The sequence below is a fragment of the Pyrus communis genome, chromosome 3 (genome assembly GCF_041283825.1).
Source record: "Pyrus communis isolate YQ-2024b chromosome 3, ASM4128382v1, whole genome shotgun sequence".
NCBI lineage: Eukaryota > Viridiplantae > Streptophyta > Magnoliopsida > Rosales > Rosaceae > Pyrus > Pyrus communis.
In genome coordinates, this window is record NC_142567.1 from 6,104,492 (window position 1) to 6,122,194 (window position 17,703).

Sequence of the window (17,703 nt, forward strand, 5' to 3'; positions counted from 1 at the left end):
GAAAGCTGCTGCTGCTGCATCGTCAAAACCACAGTCGATCATGAAGTCAAGGAAGAGACGACCGAGGCTCCCAACGCTACCTCACTCGTCTCTATTGAGCCATTCGTTACCATTGCACAAGCATCAGGGGTGGGAGGGCTTAAGGTTCCAATGGGGTTTTAGTACAGATGGAAAGGAATACGGCTGGTAGGCTGATTAAAAAGTAGGTAAGAATCTGAACGATTGTAATTTTTCCAAATTATATCTTGTTAAGCAAAAAAATCCATAAGTACATCTCTAATGGGAGATGTAAAGTAAAATGTCTTGAATGGGCATTTTGTATTTTTTCTTCGCCGGAAAAACTCTCTAATGGCGAAATATAAACTATTTAACTTCGACAAATGATGTAAATAAAATTTAAATTTATAATATTTTTTACATCTTTTCGTGATGGGTCCCATTAATCATAAAGAGAAAGTTAAATGAAATGTCAAATTTACATTCCTCGCATTGGATAGAACTTTCATTCACATCTCCCGAAAATATAAAATGGAATGTGAATTATTTTGCATCTCAAATTTGAGGTTGCTTCCTACCATCAAACAATTCTAAAAACTACTTGGTGACGCAAACAGCTGCGTCTTCAAAGTCATAAATTATTAACAACTAATTATGTATTACATAAATTAGTGGATAACCAATCATGCAAGACACAATTGAACGAGTTAGACTTGAATATGATGCATGCAGTTAATTATTCTTCTCAGTTTATATCTTCAGTTTTGACCACTTGGGTGCTGGAACGTGGCTAACTTGGACTGCTTACACTACTCACTGTTATTTTTATTTTTATTTTGTTTTATATAAAAATATTGAGGAAACGAAGATTTGAGTTAAAGTCACACAATAAATAAGACCGTAGTGTTAATATTGAGAATGAATTTCACATCTATGAAAAAAGGAACCTTGTATGAAGTATAAGACGTTTGATTACTCTTCATATTGTTAATTAATTTAATACAATCATTTAAAAAAAAGCTCAATTACAGTGTCTTATTGTATGTCGTAATTTCTTCGCTTCCATGGAAATTGGACTGGCAGGAATAGGAAGCATGGAAATGTGCAAAATAAAATAGCAATGGCAAAACCCATCCCATGACCGAAAGAAGGAAAAAAACAATCAACCGATCCAGCCCAAAGAAACATCGTCGCCCAATACTGGGCCCAATTACAACTTGGGAAGTCAATTCACACACATTTTTTAGCCTCCGACACATTTATTATTTCTGATATTTGATTCTGCTTGATTTATTCAATTCGATTACCATAAATAAAGAGATGTGAGAGTAAAAATCATTTCCCATCCAATTTTAAACTAAATTTGCGCTTAATTTTGGTTAAAGTAGACCTCAAACATTTTTTATTACAATGATATTTGTTTACGCGAAGAAATTTATTTACATTATAGAAAAATTTGGATTGAGTTGCTCAAACTCACCTTCAGAGGAGAATGGTAATAGAATTAGTGACTTTTCGAAGAAACATGGTGTGCAGAGGCATTCTTTGGACGCCCAAAATAATTTTTCTAACCTTTCGACATTACCTCGTCCCATATGTTCAAAACTGGGATGCAATAAGTTAAAGATTAATCTTTTATTTACCAGTGCAATTCACCACTTGACTCTCAAGACAAAAATTGACTGTAAATGAACTTTCCCTTGTTAAAGAATTTTTTCAACCAAAGCTTTCATGAAAACGGTTTGGGCTAAGTTTATTTTAACAAAAAATCATGCTATAACTTTATTTAATAAAAAAGAATTAAATATTAATGAAAACCCCTTCACTTTTAATAAAAAGGATAAACAAACTTAAAATTTAATGAAAAGTACAAAAAAAAAAAACCTAACGCGTGGGACCTTTGCGTCCATCACATACACTGTTTATGACACTAAAGACTATTTATGAAACTAAACACTATTTATGAAACTGAACACTACTATACTATTTAATGGTCTAGTTTCATAAATGGTGCCAAGTTTTTTGTCATGTTTCATAAATAGTGCCTAGTTATTGGGTCCCGTTTCATAAATAGTGTATAGTAATTGGTACAATTTCATAAATTGTGCCTCTTTCTTAGTCCAATTTCATAAATAGTGTCTAGTTATTGGTCCACTTTCATAAATAGTGTCTAGTTCGTGATCCAGTTTCATAAATAGTTTATAGTCTAGTTTCATAAATAGTTTTCACCTATTGGTTTAGTTTTAGAAATAATGCTTAATTCTTGGTTTCGTTTCATAAATAGTGTATATTATTGGTCCAGTTTCATGATTAGTATCTACTTATCAAGTTTTATAAATAGTGCCTAATTCTTAGTTCAGTTTCTTAACATTTGAAACTTATGTCATTTATCCCCATTTTGTACTTGACCATCTCCTACGTTACCCCATTTTGTCACTCTTGTCAATTATGTTGTTTACACCATGTGACGGTATTTTTTTATGCGAATACTTTTACAACTAATTCATTGTTTCAGTGACACAACCGATGATATAGATAATTGTTTGTTAAATAGTTATCACATAGTGTCACTAATTGCAAGAAGAATCCCTTCTCTAATACAAATATTTGTGATTTTGTGTCAATAGAATAAAGATGTGTGAATAAAAATATACACATATTTATCCTTTTGTCGCAAAACATCAGCGTGACAACGTATTTGTACTGTGCATACAAATTTCTCCTCTACGCGACTTGGATTTTTTATGTTTTTTTTATTTTTTATTATTTTATCCTTATCATTAAATAAAATTAGTATATAATTTTTTTTTATTAAAATGTAAAGATTTGAAGGCATTTTCATTAATTTTCTTAAATATATATTTTTTGCTCTCTTCAAAAATTGTTATGGGCCTTACACAAACAAAAAGCCGAATTCTCATGGCCCAGCCCAAAAATCAAAATTATTCAACGTAAGACGTGGAAAATATCGCCCCTTCTCTCTCCTTATCTACGTTGTCTCTCTTAGTCTCTCTACTTCGAACTGTGAAAATGGCAATGGCGCCGAGCCTCTATCTCACATCCAAAGCCCTAATACCAACCCCAAGACCCTCCTTTTTGCCTCCTTCTCTGCAACCCTCTTTCTCTACGCTCCGATTCAACTCAGAGATTCGGCCTTTGACTCGCTCGGTTCCCTCTAAGCTGCCCGTTCGAGCTGTGAACGACAGTGACTACTCGTCGAGGAGAAGCAGCAGCAATGAGCAGAGGGAGACGATTATGTTGCCGGGCTGTGACTATAACCACTGGCTTATTGTCATGGAGTTCCCTAAAGACCCTGCCCCAACTAGGGAGCAAATGATTGAGACCTACCTCAACACTCTCGCTTCTGTTCTTGGAAGGTACTTCTTTACCCTTTAATCTTCATTCAATTTCTGTGATTTTACAGTTTTTTTTGTTTTAATGGAAAATGTTCCTGGGTTCTGTTTTTTTTGCGGGGAAAGTTATATCTGTGGAGAAATTTTTGGTGAAATATGGTCACGTATAAGGCTTTCTGGGTTGTTTTGTTTTGGTTGGGAGTAGTTGCTGGATGTTTCGTGCGGCGGAAATGCGTTCAAATTTTGCGTAAATAGAGTTATTTGTTTTGAAATCCCAAATTGAATGAAGTATGCTTTATATATTGCTGTAGTAGTTGCAAGGAAATGAAGTGTTTATGCAGTTGAGTGGGTGATTAATCTGTTTGTGTTTATGTAGAAATAGTAAATAATTGTTAGATAAGCGCGATGTAAATTTTCTTCGAAAAAGGTCCAACAAAATGACAACAAGAGTAATGCAGTGTGGCTTGGAAATTGTAGTATTGTTTCATTCCTTATCATTAAGCAAGAGATTTTCTTTATTTTCAAAGCATTTTTTGTAATTTTGTACTCTAGATATTAAGCCATCTTTTAATTTTGAGTGATTGAAGTTGCATTTTTATTTATTAAATCAAGTTCATTATCGTATTGCAAACCTCATAATAGTATGCTAAAAACTTGATGGTGTGGGACGATGGAATGGTATCATCTCAAAATAGTTTTGGTTGATGATCGTTAAGGTTCTGCGTGGATTAGTTAACTTAAGATTGTTTAACTTAACGTGAACCTGTGTGGGTATCAGTACTCTGCTAGGTTACGTACTTAGTGAGAGGCGCTTAGTTATTAATCTCACAACCTCCTATGGTTCTTTATGTTACAGCATGGAAGAAGCAAAGAAGAACATGTATGCTTTTAGCACCACCACCTACACTGGATTCCAATGTACTGTATCTGAAGAAACATCTGAAAAATTCAAAGGTATGCATCGTAGTCAGGTGCATCCTTGTGCGATTTTCTCGTATAACCGTGAGTTTGTAAAGCTAACTTGGTTCAACCTGATGCAGGATTGCCTGGTGTTCTCTGGGTGTTGCCAGATTCATATATAGATGTTAAAAACAAGGATTATGGAGGTATGTTAGGTCGCAAACAAATGGTTTTGTTTTACCGCTTACGATTCAGTTTAATGATTTCATGTTGGGGGTTACATATAGGTGATAAATATGTTAATGGAGAGATAATTCCTGGAAACTACCCTGTTTATCAACCAAAGAAACGGAGAGAATCAAAATTTGAGAGCAGAAGATATGAAAGACGAAGAGATGGACCTCCTCCTGAACGAAGAAAACCTTAACAAGAAGCAACTCCATCAGACTCAGCATCTGAATGAGGTAATCAGAATGCCATTTATGCAAGCAATTGTATTTTTCTTTTCAAGTTGTTTTTTACTATATTTTTCTACTCCACAGTTAGTGAACGCAGGACTGCAAAAACAAATAGTACTTTATTTAACTAGTAGTGAAGGTTATCCAATGGAGGAACTCATCCAGGGGTGCACATATATGTGCTTAGATTTTTCTGGTGAAGTCTTCTTGTCGTCTGCTTGGATAAGGAATGTTGATGAGCTTGTTGTCAAAGACATAATTATTTGTGAATTATCTGGTTGATCTAGGATAACCTTTGTAATAGTTTTTTTCGCATTAACACCGGGAATTTGAGTTCAGTTAGGTAGTTGAGTTTAGTTGTACGGATGTTTGATTTAATGTGATTTTATTTTCTGATTTCTTTGATTTAGCCATTCTGGTTACAAAGCTTATCTCCCCTTAACTTTCCTTACCCTCGCCGATGTTATTGTGCATCCAAGCTCTTAGCACCAAACACGCATACTGCTGTGTTGATTTCGTTCTCATCGGTGTGATTTTGTTGAAAGGAGGTTTTCTTGTTTTATGTTTTTCCTCGTACTATCTCGAAATGTTTGTTTAATCTGTGCTGTCTAGAAGTGACTCTGGCTAAGGTTCTTAAACTTGTGTTAACGGTAGTAATGTTTATTGATTCTTCCTTTGTGGGGACTCCACCCCCATCTTCACTTGGTACTTAACGGGAGCAAGATTTCTTGAACAGAGACCGTCTTTTCTACCTTCCGTATAGTTAACGTGCTTATTTCCTATTGGTGACACATCATTTGGTTTAAAATTTTGGTTTCCCTAGCATTATCCTTTTACATTTATTGTGGTCGTGCTTCTTCAAGGTAGCCTCGAGCAACTGCGAAGAAAACCATTGTTCGATTGCGTTGCTAACATGTACATTATATTGAAAACTCAATTTTCATTGCCCGCAATATTTGTGTGTGTATTTATAAGCTAATATTTCACCAAAAGAAAGTCGAGTTATTATCTGCTTGCAGTGGAAAGCGGTCTTAACCTTGAACTTTATGCTTGTGGCTTTTGACTGTAGATTTTCTTTTCCGTGAGATCTCAACACAATTCAACTATGCCGGAAATGGCTCTCTACTACAATGGCGGAAAGAGTGTTGGCTTTGCAGTACGGCATGGGTTTGAACTTTGTTGGCTTTTTAATCTAACAAATCTATTGTTTGACCAAAAAAAAAAAAAAAAAAAAAAAAAAAAAACCATGCCTTATCAGAACAGTTGGCGTCTACGAATACACTAAAGCACTGGCGGAGCCACCATGTAGCTACCATATATTTTGTCACTAATCCGAATTCTCTCGATTTACTCATATAAAATTATATAATACAGTTTACAAACTGTAATTTTTCTTACATCATTTTTCTCATCGCTATTTGTACATGTACAAGTTTGGATTCGTTTGAATTTTAACACGTATTTGTTTAATAACGAAAATCCTTGGATCACCTTGTGAAATGTTTTCTTAAGTTAGCTGATACTGTGAGTATCAAGTTTCTTTGTTTATAAAGATTTAAATCTTTAGCTAGCCCACCTGATAAAAAATTTCTAGCTCTGCCATTGCACTAAAGCAATCCATTATCTTGGTCACCTGGTGAATAAAAATTTATAATCACTCGTTATTTGATTTTGATATCAAGGATTGAGATTAAAACATTAAAAAAACGCATCAAACTATTTTCCAACTTTAATGGCAAATCAAAGAACTGAGTGGCGATACATTCATTTCATTGACCCTGATATTGAAAATTGGGCGCAACAAAATACAAACAGAGAAGGCTCGAGCATTGAAATTCGCCAAACACCAATTATTGCAAATGAAATAAGAAAAAGAAACCAAGAAAATAAGTTAAAAGGACAACTACGAAACCCAAAAAAATTCTTTGAAATGTTGATCTTCAGATCCATGAAAACTGAAAAGACAATGAAGTGAAAGCATAAGGGAGCATGTTTCTGATTCAGATATTCACAACACAAACGTTCAGATTCAAAACTGTGATCTCTGTGAAGGAGTCTGAGATGGTGGATGTACAAAGCTGACAGAGTCCTTCCCTGCAAGTATGCAAAACTATGACTGGCAATGCTCATACGAGCTGTCTCGTTACCTTTGGTCTTTATATATCTTGAGTTTAAAGGCAAGGCCTGTAGGTCCGACTAACAAAGCTCTTTTGAGTCCACGAGTATGCGGCAGAGCATCCGTCGAGTAGGATGACAAATCTATCCGTTGGGTTGTTACAGTATCTTCAATGAGGGGCTTTATATGGTGTTGAAAAAGTGATAGATATAGTCTATTTTAGAGCTCCAAAAAATCTTGATAGAAGTATCTCTCCCAATGATAGACTATTTCTTTCAGACTCTATATGGGGCTCTCTATCTTTATTTATGTAGTAATTTGATTATGCGATAAATTTTTTTTGTGTTAACTTTTCTTAAGTTGAATTTTGGACTTCCTATCTTTATTTTTATTTTTTTATTTTTTTATGAACCTTTCAACCTAAAAATGTTCAAATTGTGACAAAGTTAGATTTAATCACTTATGAACCGTTCGTTGGATTAGATTTTCTTATCTCAATCTTATCCGTTGAAAGATACAACCACCACTCCGTCCTCTGAAATAATTTGATTTTCACGTACAACACAACAATTTACCTAGCACCAATTGACAAATTAGTATCATACAATTTTGATAAAAATTATTTGAAAATTTCACCTACTTATGCCCATGAACGTTAAATCAATTTGAAATTTTGATTATGGAATTTAAAACAATCATTAATTAGCCAAATTGCAAGAAAAATATGTAAGAAAAAAGAATTAAAAAAAGAATAAAAGGAGAGTATAAGCGTATTTGCAAGGGAAGGGAGAGTTATAAAATTTTGCCCACATACGTTGCTACTTTTTTTGTGGGACCCACTGTTTTTTAGGGCTAGATATAGCCCAATTTTATGCTACTCTAGAAAGGAAGTTGCTAGCCCCAGTGGTGGATCTAACTCCATTTTCTGACTTATTGGGATGAAATTTCTCACTAAGACTTGAAATGTAGTAGTCTCATGAAGGATAAAGCCCCCATTGGGGATGCTCTTAATGAGGACCCATTAAGACTCGTTTAATTTGATATCACCAAAATATAGATGTGAGATTGGTAATGGTGCTAATAGTGTAAGGTGAAATCAAGCTAAATTAGTCTTAATAAGTACCCATTAACAACCCAACGAGTTAATTTGCCAGATTCTACAAAAGTTGATTTTTGCTAAATTTCAAAGTGCTACTTAGGATTTTGTTAAAAAAAAAAAAAAAAAAAAAAATGTTACTTAGGATTTTTCTGCTCGAACAAAATTGTCCAATTTAGTCTTCAAGTTTACGACTTGTACTACACTCTCTAAATTGGAAGACTTGCTGTCCCACTAAGCAAACATTTTTTTTCTAATGATTCAATACTAAAATTTGTAGTCTGTTGGAGTGTAAAATTGTGAAGTAGCAAATTTTAGTCTTTAAATTACCATGTAGGCTATCAAATTTGTATTTGAAGAAGTCACATTTGTGTACTTTCTTAGAGATGCTCTTATTTGAAAGTTTAAGTTCAATGTAAAGAAAACAAGGACAAAGTTCGTCAGAATTCAACGAATACGAATATCGGTGTATACTATACAATGATGCATACTAAAAAAACTCCACCATTTAAACCAACTAAGGGGAGAAATTCTTTGATGCGGCTGCTATATCGCTCCCACATCCTTACGAGTGTGCTGCGTATACGTGAGCCGCACAATAAAATTTCGCCACTGGGGCACCATCACGGCACCCGGGCCTACGAGCTAATTAACAAGCAATTACAGTTGAAAATCACTCAACATGAAATCTCCATTCTATAAAAACAGATCTAAAAGTTATTAGAAGGTGAAACTTCATGATGCTTGTGAATTGACCTCGGTAGGGTTACACAATTGTGATTTTTGTCAAACAAAGACAAGTATCGAAGGGACATCCACATGTTTGTTGAGTCGGCAGAGTGATATATGTTTTTGAGGGAGGAGGAAGTGGTCCTAGTATGACTAGAGCTTGGCGCTATTCGCTTAATTTCGTCCATGTACATATTTTAGTATAAGTGATATTCTAAATTAATTTAGACTAAGAAAAGGGAAAAAAGTTTAAACTCAGAACACAGTGAATTGAAGAGGAAGATCTTAACCACTAGATCAATCCACCACATGCGTCCAGGTAAATATTAAGTGAAGTTAATAAAGGTTCTACATCGAAGAATTAAGAACCTTGCATAAGCTTATTATTAAAGATTTGTATTATTCCCTGTAATTGACTAATTAATTATGAGGTGGAACCCCAACTTCCATGTCTTCGTTAATTTTTAAACAAAAGATAATAGCTTTGACATCTTGGTTACACAATGGGCTTTCAAGACGGGAGATCAAAGTGAAGATGATAAATTTTCAACTTTCATGAATATCATGTGGTGGATTTAATAGGGTTCCATAAAAGGATTCACCAACTATAAAGGATTATCAAAATAGTACGATATTCTACGTTTTTTTTTTATACAATTAATATGTATTAAATTGATCTAAATTATGAGAAGAAGATTCAAACTTGAATGCGTAAAAAATATACACTACCATTACTAGCTTGGCTAAGTTCAAATATGCTCTTATATGCCTCTTGTAAAACAATTACTCATATATTGGGGTTCCTTTAATTTTATAACACTAAGTTGTGCGAAAAATAAATAGTTAAGATTATAAACTGTTTAAAAAATTAACAACAATCTTTTGTTTATAAAAATCTAATAATTCTTTTCAACGATTAAATTTCATATAAAACTCGTTCTACTGAGTCGAACATACTATTGTAGCCGGATCCGATAGACACTTCAAAGGATGAATAATATGGAATAAGAAGTGGCGCATGGGACCTGCAAAGCAACTACGTGGGGCCTATACTCACATTAGATTAGTAGATTTTATTCATTGTCAACAGTCAATCACTCACAAGATATCTCTGTATGTGGGGCCCCAGGGGACATTTACCAGGTAACTTTTAATCATTGCCTCGTAAAAATTTTATGTTCAACGCAGGTTTCTTCTTTCACTATTCGAGTCTTGACTCTTCAACGGCAAAATAGACTCGATATTTGATAGGATTACGAGAGCGTTCATTATGTGGGTGGCTTGATCATCTTCATTTTTTGTTGATTTAGTTGCTTTGTTTGGTTAAATTTTTTAGTGATGGTAGTCTTGCAGGTGGCTTGATCATCTTCATTTTTTGTTGATTTAGTTGCTTTGTTTGGTTAAATTTTTTAGTGATGGTAGTCTTGCAACAGAGGCGCATCAAATTTGGTGGTGGCTGTTAGTTTTCTCTTTAATTTTAAGGTTTATGTTGTTTTTCAGTTTGGTCCCTTTTAGACCAACTCCAATGGTGGGCTAAAAGTCAAATTACCCCCTAAAATTTCTCCCCAAACGCACTCCAACTCAAGGGGAAATTTTAAGCTAAATGCTAAATGCTAAACCAATGCCGAATTCCCCCCGAAATTTAGCCCAGAAATCGGGGTGGACTCTTCCCAATATTTATCGGAATTTAAATTTTTTTAGATTAAAATGTTCATAAAATTAATTTACGATAGTCTACATATTTATTTTTTTTAAAAAAAATTAATTTAACAAAATAAAAACCCTAAATTCATTCTTTAATAATCCCGGACTAAAATTTTAGGGTAGAATGGTTGGAGTAGAAAAGTTGTTTTTGGGCTAAAAGCTAAATTTTTCGGGCTAAAAAATTTGACTTTTAGCCCAATAATTGGAGATGGTCTTAGGCTTTGATGTTGTATTTATTTATTTTTATTGGGCTTGCATTTTGGTTGTGCGATGCCTTTTGAGCTCTCTTTTTCTTGTACTAGTATGTTTTTTTTTTAATAAAATGGATCATGGAAGTAACTTAGTTTGACCAAAAAAAAAGACTCGGTAAATGTTAGAAGCCTTGAGTGGTGGCATTATTGAGTGTGAACTTTATATCAGAAAAAAGGAGTTTTGCTAGACTTCGTATTGCAATCAAGATTCTAATAGATACTATGTGCTAGTCGGGCGGTGAGTTAACGCTTGTTGCTTAAGCAACTAGGTGGGACTTAGGCGAACTAGACGGATTTAGGTAATTTATTATATATCGTATGAATAAGTGCTTATTTATACTTATAACAATGTATAATTGTATTGAGATACATAAATTGCAAGATAAAATGAAATATAGATTAAACTATTAAGTATTCGACAAGTTTCTTACAATTTATTCAACAAAAATAAAATCATAAATGAAAGTTATTGTTTTTCTGTCTAAATGAGAGTCACAAGTCTAGGAGGTCACTTAAGGAGGTCTAGGCGCATTTTCTTAATTTTCAAACCCCTAAGGGTTAATAGGGACGGTAACCAGCCGCTTAACACCTAAGCAGGGATTTTTCGAACACTAATTGCAATTGGTTTGATAGCAATACCAACTTTCTTCACGTACACAAAATATGAAGAAAAATTTGAGTGGTAATTTACTCTCGTACATCATGTAGAAACCTTCAGTTACACAACACGTGTTAAATAATTTGAATTATAATTAAAGCTCGTAACACTTGTTATGTTTTAGCTAGATAAATGTTTGCCACACGCAATGTTCTAAAAAGCGAACTGGGCGCACACCTAATGCTTCGTGATTTTTAGAACATTAGCCACATGACATCAAATGAAAAAAACCCTGTACAGCCTTTTATTTTTTCTGTAGATCAACATGAACTTAACAGTAAAAGAAAATAAAAAAAAGGGTATGCAGCAAGTCTGCAGTTGTTGCCTATATATTCACCATCCCTTCCCTTATACAGTTGCAGAATTCATATGAGGGACTTCCTGGATTCTGACTTTTCCACTACAGATGCAGCCGTTACTCTCTGGTTAATTAATGTATACTCCATTGGTTCATATGGGATTGAACACTTTTTTATATACCCTTACGCGCAGTGGTGGAGTCAGAATTTAACAACAATAGCGTCACAATTTTATCAAAAAAAACTTCATTGAATCATTTGGTTGAGCTTCAAGTGGGTATCTACCAAATTATGCCGCATTCTGTTGCTTCATGCGTAGGACTATCGAGTGAGGCTTTTTATCGAACATTTGTTGCACACCATAAGGTCGTGCACAAGAAATAGGAAAAGAACGACGGATGAAAGAAAGAAAAAAATTTACAAATAACTATATGGGGCTCGGGGGGTTGCACAAAAGAAGCAGCAGTTTGTAGTTCAGTGTTTTGGTTCTTTTTTCAGTTTGCCACAATTGTGTGTAGTCATACACAAATATGTGGAGTTATGAAGCTATTGAGGTCACGAGCTGCTAATGACTTTATGTTGGCTCCGTCACTTCTTACATGCTAATGGTAGCACTCTTCAATTATAATTTTTAGATGGAAGTATTTATTCGGTGAGTCTTTTCTACATTTAGCTGCTTGACCTGCAAACGCAAATAGACTCTGATGTTATAGTATGTTACTTTGGGTTGGTTATTAATTAATCGAAAACGTCCAAGTATCGTTTCCTGAATTTTGATTTAATTTGATATTTGAATTAAAACTTATCACAATGTGGGTTAATGATATTTTTGTGTAACACCTTTTGTCCAAAATAAAAGGATTTTAAGAGCAAGGAACCAAAGTTATAACAATGTGACAAATCTAAGAACCAAAAACTCTAATTAGCTCCAATTGAAAGACTAGTATTTTTCTAATTATTAGTTTAGTTAATGAAATAGTATTCATAATATGTAGTCATACTTTCTTTGTTGCCAATTTTTATGATGAAATGGCCAGGAGGAGGTCCTTTGGCTGAGCTGTTTGCACCACCTAGGGACCTTTTGTGGTACATTTTTTGTATTTAAATGAAGATTGTGCAAACTACCAAATTTTTTCTTTTATTTTTGGAACATTTTAGTCTTTAGTTGGCTTTTATTAAGAAAAAAAATAGTTAACTACGAATCATTTGGTACAAAATGATGGTATTCTTAAAATTTTATTATACAATGTGAAATCATGTATTTCGTAAAGCTAACTTTGTTGCGGATATTGTTATGAATTTGGGAATATATCACTCGTATATAGTCTCTTTAATCTTAGAAGCGTTGTTACTTACCTCTTTTGATTGTTACTTCTTTTTTAGTTCTGTTATTTAGGTTTTTCACTAGAAAAAAACGAAAAGAAAATATTTTGAACAATCTCGAAAAGATCATGGGCCTTTATATGGGCGAAGTAGATGTTCTCGGCTCTGGGAGAATTAAATTTCAACAGAAGGAGCCGCTCAATCGAGCGAAATGAATCCCCACCTATCATTTCATTTGGGTGATAGGGAAATTTTTCTTCTGGGGGGACCAACTGCTCTTTCCTCCTAATCTGATGGATTGACCTTGCCAGCTCGCTTTTTATAACTATACGGTGATATATCAACCAACATGAGTTAACAAGAGCAGACCTATTAAATTGCAAGGGTGGATAACTCCCCAGCCTTGAAGAAAATCTCCTCATAGGTATTGAATTTTGCCCATCCAATAATTGGGCAAGGCAGGGTGCCACAGTGCTACACACAGAGCATATCCATTCATAGACTTGGGTGGTCTCAGGACCATTCGAAAGTCTGAAAAGGTGTCGGTAAGGATCTCCGATGACCACCCAATGATCTTGGCAGATGATGGAAGAGAGAAGACTACTATGGCTATCTAGATGTTGTGCAACCAAAGCTTTGAACCAAGAAGAAAGATCTACTTTCAACGACGAGGAATACGAAGAAACCATCATGGCTCTGCTATTCTAGGATCTTGTTCTAACGAAGAAGAAAGACTCTCTCCATTCCCTAAGTGACCGACTCTCCAATTTTTTTTTATAATTGTTGTCCAATTAGGTTGTGCCACCTAGCATTTTAATTAATAAAAGGATGATGTATTACTCAACCAATATGTTTGATGCTGTTATTTTTCTTTTAAATTCACTATAAATTCATACAACCTTTGAAAAATATTTCGTAAAGTACTACGAACTCATAATCACTAGAACTTTCATTTCATACCATCAAATTCATTAAACTACTTAAGGAAAATTATGATATTTTTTTTATTTTATATGTTAAATAATAAACATAAATTCTCAAACAAGTACAATTTTTTTTAAGTGTAAATAGACATTTATTTATATGATATATAATAAATTTACTTAAATCATCCTAGTACTCAAATGCCCGTCTAGGCGCATAGGCGCTACACTCGAGCCCTCCACCCAATTAGTGTCTAGTATACCTTGATTAGGAATATCTGATGTTAGAATCCTGGATCCGTCACTGGCTATACATCCCCTTTTCTACCTAAAATCAACAATCATTTTCAACTTTTTTTTTTCTATATTGTAAACTCCTTTCACACATATTCACCGACTTCACTCAAATTTTTGCATCCAAATCCTTCATTCAATCATTCAGATGACACCATTGCTAAGACTCGCCCACCAACAAATAAAACTTAGGCAAGAACGTCTTAAAAACTTTTAAGACGTACCTCAGTTAAGTTGTACCTACAAAAGCTTACAGATAAACATTAATTTAAGTTCAAGTAAAATATTATAACTAAGACTAAAATAAGATACATGATTAGTAGGTAAGAAGAAAATGGAATAGATATTTATGAAGGTTATGGTGTAGAATGTAGAATTGTAGATACACTTGACTAGATACAACTTTAAGAAACAATTTAGCACGTCAGCAAGCAAGACCGCCAATAATAATAAGGTGCTACAGTACAAAATGATTAAGCTCTTGGTCCCCCGGGGAAAGAAATCCTATGTGGATCTCTTCCATCAAATTCATCTCATCAATCAATCTGAATTCTTGAAATTTGATCTAACGGTTAAAATTATTATAACTTTTAAAGAAGCTTTTTGTTTTTAATCATTTGATTAAATTTCAAAAGTTCAGATTGATTGGTGGGATAGATTTGATGGAAGGGATCCGAAGATAACCCTTCTTGGTCCCCCATCACCTCACACAAACAAAGCAATCACCAACTAGGGTAATAGAGTAACTTCACCACACAATCTCTTTAATAAACAGTTTCAACTTTCCAACTCTACCAGTCGGTCCAGTTCTCCTTTAATAAACAGTTTTCTAACTTTCCAACTCTCCCAAATACATTTCATCGCCCCTTAAAACCCTCCAAATCCTCTCCCTCCCTCTCTCTCTCTCTCTCTCCCGCTCTCCTCTCTCTGAACATTTTCCATCCAACCACCATCATGTCCCTGTTAAACACCCACTTCTTCTCCTCCTTCCTCAGAGTCTTTCCATGGACCTTTCTCCTCCTTCTCTCTCTACCCCTCTCTCTCTCCTCCACCAACATCCACGACCTCCTTATCTCCCAGGGTCTGCCACCTGGCCTCCTCCCAAAGGAGGTCAAGTCCTACACTCTCTCAGACAATGGGGAGCTCCAGGTCTTCCTTGATGCCCCATGCCTCACAAAATATGAGAACAGGGTTTTCTTTGAGAGCGTGGTGAGGGCAAATCTCAGCTATGGCAGCCTCATTGGGGTTCAGGGTTTGTCTCAGGAGGAGCTCTTTCTGTGGCTGCCGGTCAAAGACATCATTGTTGATGATCCAAGATCAGGTCTCATCCTCTTTGACATTGGGGTTGCTCACAAACAGTTTTCCCTCTCACTCTTTGAGGATCCCCCTGACTGTAAACCCTCAGGTAATCAAGTCTCGGAAGATTGACTTTCGCACACCCTTATTATTTCAGTCCGTTGATTTTCTATTAATTTATTCAGTCCGATGACGGATATAGACAGAAGTTTCTAGGTGAAGAATAGGGCGTGCAGAATCACTTCTCTTAATTTAATTATGTTTCATAAGTTTTGTTTCTGCAGTTATTTTGTAACATGTGCTGCAGTTTCTATGGACATTGGTTTCTGTTATTTTTTGGTGTGCTCAACACTTGAACAGTTTCTTTTGGATTTTAACGCATGTCATGTCTCATTTCTGGTCATAAATATTGCAGAGACAAACATGTTAGTGTTTCAGATGATGGAGAGAGATTTGTTTTTTCATTTGTTGTTCTTTGTTTGTTTTATAACTTTTATTCATTAAAGAGATATTTTTTATTTGCCCCTTTTTTCTGTTCCCACACATGGTGTATCCAAATTTCCCTATAAACAATACAAAAAATGATTATATTGCTAGAAATTTCCTATATAAAAACAAAAAAAACAAACTTTTGTTGTTGGCTATCTTTTGAGGGAATTGTTCTACACAGTTCAATAGTGTAGCTCCTGGGCTTTTATCTATTAGCATTCTATATTGAGTGATTATATTCACACATTCCAAATTACTTTTCTCACACCTTTTTAATTTTTTTAATATTTTCTACACACCACTAACACTTGACCGTTCGATAGAGAGAGAAAGATATTCAAACTGTAAAAGATTTTGGGTTTTTGTGAAGTGGATCAGTGTGATGGGTTAATATGGCCGTATGATTTAAATTGAGTGGTCATGATCTCTCAGTATGCGTGCTCTGGACACAGATTTAAAGTGGATCTCAATCCCCATATTATGAGTGTAGTACTAATTAAAATCATATAACTTATACAAGCGAGAGTTTAAAAAACTGTGCGAGTAGGGAGATTTTTATACGGGTGCAAGAGGACAAGTAAAATCATGACCAACTCTTTCTATGAATACTACATCCCTAAGAGTGCATGTAAGATGATGGAATTGATTCTTGAGCTCCTAACAATAATCATGTGACTGTTTGCAGGTGTGTTGAAGAATCATGTGAGGAAGGAGAAAGGCTTTTGGGGTCTGAGATAGGGAGAGGAGATGCCAACTTGTTTCCCAACTTTATCCTCTTCTTTTTCTTTAGAATATTAATGCAAGTTTAAATATTTTAATTAGCACTAAGTAGGAGCAGGTTGGCTTGAGATTATCAGAGGATTTTGAGCAGGAAAAAGGGAGGAGTTTGTAAAAAGATGTCAGATGTGAACTCCTGGAATCAGATTAGCAGTTCTAATTAATCTTCTAACTTTTTTGTTAATTCCAAATCTAATGTCACCTAATCTTGTTTAAGCAAAGCAAAGGATCAAATTTCTTTATTCCCTTCGGCTAATTATAATATCTTTTCATGTTTAAATTGGCACGGCAAGAATTATTGTTTTATACCAATATTTGATAGCAAGGTTTTGACCTTGTTTTATATATTATCTTCTGAGTTTGTATTTTAGTTGCAAATCAGCAGATATGACGTAAATGGTATTTTCTATCAAACTAATCTCTATCCCGAAGCTGCCGACTAGGGATGATATATGCACACCCATTTAATTAAAATGGAGATGATGGTGATTTACAGAATATTCATGGGCACTCATTGATCATCTCTGTAGCCGACTCTCAGTCAGCTTGGAGAAAATTTTTATTGTGATTCGAACACGGGTGATATACCATGTGATGTACTATCCCGTATTCTATTTTTTAAATTGTTAATTTTTTAATACAAGTATCTCACCACACAATAGTGACATATGATGTACTACCCATATTTTGGGCACAATGAAAAATCTCTCATCACCTTGGAAGTAAATGAGCTACTTTGAAACCATCAATCTGCATCCTAATCTGCATCCAGATTCAAAATTATAGAGGCTAATTATTTAATCTTTTGTTTTGTTCTCTTAATGAAGGTGGTTTGAAAGAAATAATAATGGTTTTGTTCTCTTAATGAAAATTCAAACTTAGATGAGTACCACTTAATTAATTCTATGATAATAGTTTTGGGTACTGGCATTTGTGTTTCATTGGCACTGGACGCTTTGAAATGGGCGTCATTTTCCTAGTTATTTTGCTTGTGTAAGTTTGTTTTGAATTAGGGTTTGTATCTCGTTGTTTTGTATTAA

At 34.5% G+C, this 17,703-nt stretch overlaps 2 protein-coding genes across 3 annotated transcripts; both read left to right on the plus strand.

Moving 5' to 3' along the window:
• Positions 1 to 2,990: 2,990 nt before the first annotated feature.
• Positions 2,991 to 6,105, plus strand: LOC137716177 (multiple organellar RNA editing factor 9, chloroplastic-like). 2 transcript variants are annotated; one of them, XM_068455586.2, is made up of 5 exons: positions 2,991 to 3,374; positions 4,207 to 4,304; positions 4,391 to 4,456; positions 4,538 to 4,714; positions 5,778 to 6,105. In XM_068455586.2, exons 1-4 carry the CDS (start codon positions 3,028 to 3,030, stop codon positions 4,675 to 4,677), a joined length of 651 nt encoding a protein of 216 aa, XP_068311687.2. In that variant the 5' UTR covers positions 2,991 to 3,027; the 3' UTR covers positions 4,678 to 4,714; positions 5,778 to 6,105. The 2 variants fall into 2 exon arrangements, with proteins under 2 accessions (XP_068311687.2, XP_068311686.2); XM_068455585.2 differs by lacking the exon at positions 5,778 to 6,105 and adding an exon at positions 4,793 to 5,104.
• An 8,795-nt stretch (positions 6,106 to 14,900) lies between these two features.
• On the plus strand, positions 14,901 to 16,905 carry LOC137716303 (uncharacterized). Its single transcript, XM_068455740.2, has 2 exons — positions 14,901 to 15,506; positions 16,572 to 16,905. Exons 1-2 carry the CDS (start codon positions 15,056 to 15,058, stop codon positions 16,622 to 16,624), a joined length of 504 nt encoding a protein of 167 aa, XP_068311841.2. The 5' UTR covers positions 14,901 to 15,055; the 3' UTR covers positions 16,625 to 16,905.
• The last annotated feature ends 798 nt before the right edge of the window (positions 16,906 to 17,703 follow it).